Here is a 4,484-nt window from a genome sequence, read left to right as displayed (position 1 = left end):
AGCAGAGCAGCGGCGCTCCGGTAGTGTTGCATTCGCGGGAGTCGAAAATACTAGCTTCAACATGATCACGACAGAAAGGGGCACATTTCACACAAGTGTGACAAAACGTTGATATTTATCTTGAAATGATTCGTTTTTTTAAATTGAACTGAACAGTACATTTTATTTCAGCATTTTGTCTTTGTTAAGGATGCATCTTCATCAGTCGCTTTAAATAAAGGAAAATTAAAGTTGATCGAAGTTTTGTTGAAACGCATGATATATATACATCAAAGTAAAAGTAAGTCTCGCTTTTTTTTAAGACAATGCTGTGCTTGTGTAAATACAGTAGTTTGGATTGCTCAACCCATCAGTGTACTGCTGAAACGTGTGGAACGCTTGACCCAATAATGTTCTTTACACAAATCTGCCCTCTAGTGGCTCATAAAGGAAACTCCACCGGTCCTCTATCAACTGACGTTTTGGAGAGCGGCAGGTGAACTTGTCTGCAGAGAAAACCATGTCGTAAAAAAACAACACATTTGTTCATTTATAGTTCCTTTATTCTATTTCAATTTAATATTACTATTTTACAAACAGCATTAGACAGGCTTCTGTCTGTATCAGGGCTGGATAAAATAAAATACACAACTAAAGAACACAACAACTAAACATTCAAGCTGACCTAGATTTTCTCAAATGTATTTTCAGTGAAAATCAATCAGCAAATAAGCACACACAAATGAAACACAATAATGTGCCATTTTACTCTAAGGACTCATGTGGAATATAAAAATATAGGAAACTTCAATATAATCCATAATGAAAGAAGCGCAGTTATTCTCACATCGGTGCTTTTCTTTTTCAGAATGGGAATATAAAAGTTTTTTACTTAATGATATGTATTTCAAAGTTAGCAATGCATTTTCAGTTTTACCCAGGCTTTTTATTCGAAAAATGTTGTTGGCAATCAACCCTCAGGCACAAAGAAGACTTAACTATCAAAAAGCGACCGCCGACACCGACACGATCGATTGGAGGCAGTGGGCGTGATCCAAAGAGGTACAGTACGTGAAAAGTCATGGGAACAAAGCCAAAAAAGATGAAGCAATTTAGCAAATTGATTTTCAAAGTGTCAAACATGCCTCCCTCCCCTCAGTTGTTTTTCTAACTGTCCCACACTTTGAGAAATCTGAAATAAAAATAAAATGTTTTTTTTTTCTTATCATTTTTGATAGCAGACAATTTCTTTAATTACATGATTCGTCATTTGGTCTGATAAAGCAGAAAAAAGTAAATATAGAATATTTCTGATCCACAAGGCTTTTAATACAGTGTACCCTTGAACATATATACAGTCAATTTTATTCTTTATACAAGGAGGTGCAAAAGTAGACAAGTTTTTTTCCCCTCTTGTTTTTCTTTTTGTTGACCTACTTTTGCACCCCGCTGCATCATCACTATTTCATTAGAATAAAATGTTTCTGTCAAAAAATAATTTTGGATGACTTCACTGTCAATTGTGTATTTTCCTTCAACTTAAAAGCGTCACATCAAAAGTGACATAGGTAAGGCATATCTGATGCTATTAAAAAAATAAATAGTCTTTTCTGGTGGAATGTATGAAAATGAATGTTCAGTTCTCTCGTATTCAGTTCATTTTCTCTTGAACTTCAAGCAGATCAAAGTTGGCTTGGCTTCCAAGGCAGCAATTAAATGATTCATTGATAAATGTGAGATTTATAGCCGTTGATCACTGCTGCAGCTGGCAAGAATTCAAGGTCATGTTAGGGACATTGTATTTGCAAATGACTGCATCTTCAAGTGCACCAACAGGTTGATGACAACCCACCATAGATTTAAGCCGCGCTAACCAAAGTAACGAGGGAACACTGTCATTTGTTTTGTCAGGAAAATGAAAATAAAGCACCATTTGGTGGCTGGTTTTCAAAACAAATACAATAACTTGCAAGTACGATTTGCGTCGAGCACATCCGTTCCCTACGCACAAAAACCAAATTTGAAATTCACAACTTGCTGCGGCAGTGAGGGGTGGGCTTTTTAGTCGTCCTTTTCATCAGCCTGGCTTTTCTCTGCGTTGGAGGAGCTTTCGAATCGTCGGGAGGCAAGGATGGCTTGATGAGACATGCTCTTCCTTGCAACATCGCTCTTCCTCCACAAGGTTATTTCCTGCAACACCAGAATATATATTTTTTCTTGACACATATACACAGTTGACAGACTTGTCCGCTTCACTTGCTATTGTGTCAAAGGTGCTCATAATATTAGAGCCAAAAAGAATGACTTGCGTTGGGAGTTTAGCCATAGTTGTACCTGCTGTTTGAAATAGCGCCTCTCCTCCTCATCGATGAGGACCAAGTTGAGGTAGTAGCGCACTGAAAACTTCTTGTTGATGTCCCTCATGGTGGGCGTTATCTCATAGCCTGCTAGGAACAGCCTGATGGGGATGGACTCTCCTGCACAAGTCAGACTTTGTTAGACCAGCAGACGGATCCATCAGCGTGGAAGAATCCTTTCAAATTACCTCGGACCGGCGCGCCGTCCATGATTTCATACTTGGCGATGGTATCGTTCTCGTGGTAGACATTGGGCCCGGTGCCAGTTGTTTCCCGCTTGATGATGTCAATCTCCATATGCTTGATTTTAATTCGCACGAGCAAAAAGTAAATCTTGCCGACAATGACATCTTTTAGGTGATACCTGCAAAGGACGCCGACACCCTAAAGAACACTTTCAAGCGGCCACGGGCGCCGGCGCTGAAACGTAAACATACTTGGATTTGTTGTACTCAAATTCTATGTGGAGACAGTCCTCGATGCCGACTTCCATCTTGATGGAGGAGTTGATGTCGGGGTAAGTGCTGAGCGTGTGAACCACAATGTCCACCTCTTTGATGATGTCGCTCAATCTGCGGCCTACTGTGGCTCTCAGAAAATAGCTGGAGGCGAAAGATTAGTCTTGAAATATAAATAGCTGTAAGCAAACCGCATTGTTAACACCGTACATTATTCAAATCAAGCCGAGCGTCCATCCACTTTTAATAATTGCAGCTAAATGGTGGTACAGCTCATGTTGTATATTTTGGATGGCTCAGGAATGCAAATAAGTGCAACTCACCGTAATTTGACATTCTGCCCAGTGTAAGCCTCATAGGGCTTTTCCACATGCGTGAACTCAAAGTCAAATGTCTGCGACTGCGTGAGCTCCCCTGGCCGTGCCAAGTCTTTCACCAGGGACACAAACTCGTGGTGGTTTCCCCTGTCGTAGTAGAGCTCTGAAAGAGATGGGGTTGACATTTTCATTTTATTTTTTATTGCCTGACATATGACTGCACTTCCAATAATATATTGTAATAATATGAACTAAAGGTGACTGTTATTACCCAGCTTTGGTATATGAAATATTTGGTCGAGCATAGAAAATAAATGACAGTTAATGACATGAAGTTTCCGGACGTTATTTGGCTTGGGCATGGCGTTGACGGTCAGGTGACCTGCGAGCGACGCGACACATCTGTCACGAGACCTGACACTTTAGGCACACTTTTGACAGCCGCCTGCGGAAGACATTGGGGCGCAGCGGTATTCTGACCAAGCGCTGAATACGTTCTCGTGCGAGGGTCAACTAGTGAGTGTCCGCCGTCGCCTGTCAAGACGACGTTAACTTCTCGGCGGGACTGCAAGGGGCGGCGAACGCGCAGTCGGTGCAGGCCACCGCCATTGGCTTACCTATCTGGCCAACAAACTCGATCTTGATTCCGTTGTGCTCCAGCCTCTTGCCAGGGTATTTGAGGTTTACGTTGACCTTCCCCGACACCGTCTCGCCGTCGTAGAAGAGGAAATATTTATCCTTCTTGCCGTCCTCGCTTTTATGCTCAGCTTTCTTCCTTGTTTCGGCATCATTGAGAACTATATCGACGTCCGCACTTTGGCCAAAACCAAAAAAGTTCATCGTTGCTGGTCAGGCTTGGCTTTTTTTTTTCTCCGTCAATAGAATTTGTAACCAAATGTGCTCCTTGATATAGCGATCGTTTGTTTGTATAGTACAAGTAGCTTCTCAGTTGTTTGACTAGCCGTACGAGTTTCAACAGAGTTACTACGCATGCGTCAACAGTCACGTGGACTCTTACCATTTCCGCACGTAGTTTCCCCCATCTTTTCAGTTTCCCTCATCAAACGAATATTCAATTCAAATATGCAAGGTCCACGATATGTTTGATGCTGTTCAATACATTCAATGGCATTTTTTATCGTACGCAAAATATGTAAGCTGTCTCCGAGTGGGACGTTCAATGAATTCAACTTGGAACTGAAGATGTAATTGCAGAGTAGCGCCTGTAGAGGTCCAACTTGAACAATCGATGTCATTGAAATAAATCCAAATAGGAACGATGCGCAACGATCAAGTAGCATGATACAAGAAATCCCCCCCGAGCCGAGTTGTTCAGATATGTTGTCGAGAATGTCATTATTTATGATGGAATG

General features: G+C 41.4%; 1 protein-coding gene across 2 annotated transcripts; it reads right to left on the bottom strand.

The window, feature by feature from the left end:
- Nucleotides 1-520: 520 nt before the first annotated feature.
- On the bottom strand, nucleotides 521-4,116 carry vps26bl (vacuolar protein sorting 26 homolog B, like). Of its 2 annotated transcripts, none has more exons than XM_068653142.1 (6): nucleotides 3,729-4,116; nucleotides 3,118-3,274; nucleotides 2,774-2,938; nucleotides 2,525-2,700; nucleotides 2,314-2,456; nucleotides 521-2,221 (listed from the first exon to the last, which is right to left on the bottom strand). In XM_068653142.1, the coding sequence occupies exons 1-6, from the start codon at nucleotides 3,949-3,951 to the stop codon at nucleotides 2,057-2,059; spliced, it is 1,029 nt and encodes a 342-aa protein (XP_068509243.1). In that variant the 5' UTR covers nucleotides 3,952-4,116; the 3' UTR covers nucleotides 521-2,056. The 2 variants fall into 2 exon arrangements, with proteins under 2 accessions (XP_068509243.1, XP_049597861.1); XM_049741904.2 differs by having other exon boundaries at nucleotides 521-2,169; nucleotides 3,729-4,113.
- Between the last annotated feature and the right edge of the window lie 368 nt (nucleotides 4,117-4,484).

Source organism: Syngnathus scovelli, chromosome 15 (assembly GCF_024217435.2).
Source record: "Syngnathus scovelli strain Florida chromosome 15, RoL_Ssco_1.2, whole genome shotgun sequence".
Lineage (NCBI taxonomy): Eukaryota > Metazoa > Chordata > Actinopteri > Syngnathiformes > Syngnathidae > Syngnathus > Syngnathus scovelli.
Note: the sequence above shows the minus strand (reverse complement) of the source record. Positions and strands in the feature narration are given on the sequence as shown.

What these genes read in the sequence shown, in the direction of transcription:
- vps26bl (XM_068653142.1), bottom strand. Translation starts at nt 3,951, where the DNA reads ATGAACTTTTTTGGTTTTGGCCAAAGTGCGGACGTCGATATAGTTCTC. An exon ending in CGAGTTTGTTGGCCAGATAG is followed by an intron (nt 3,275 to 3,728) that starts GTAAGCCAATGG and finishes CATCTCTTTCAG; the next exon opens with AGCTCTACTACGACAGGGGA. An exon ending in TTTGAGTACAACAAATCCAA is followed by an intron (nt 2,701 to 2,773) that starts GTATGTTTACGT and finishes CGTCCTTTGCAG; the next exon opens with GTATCACCTAAAAGATGTCA.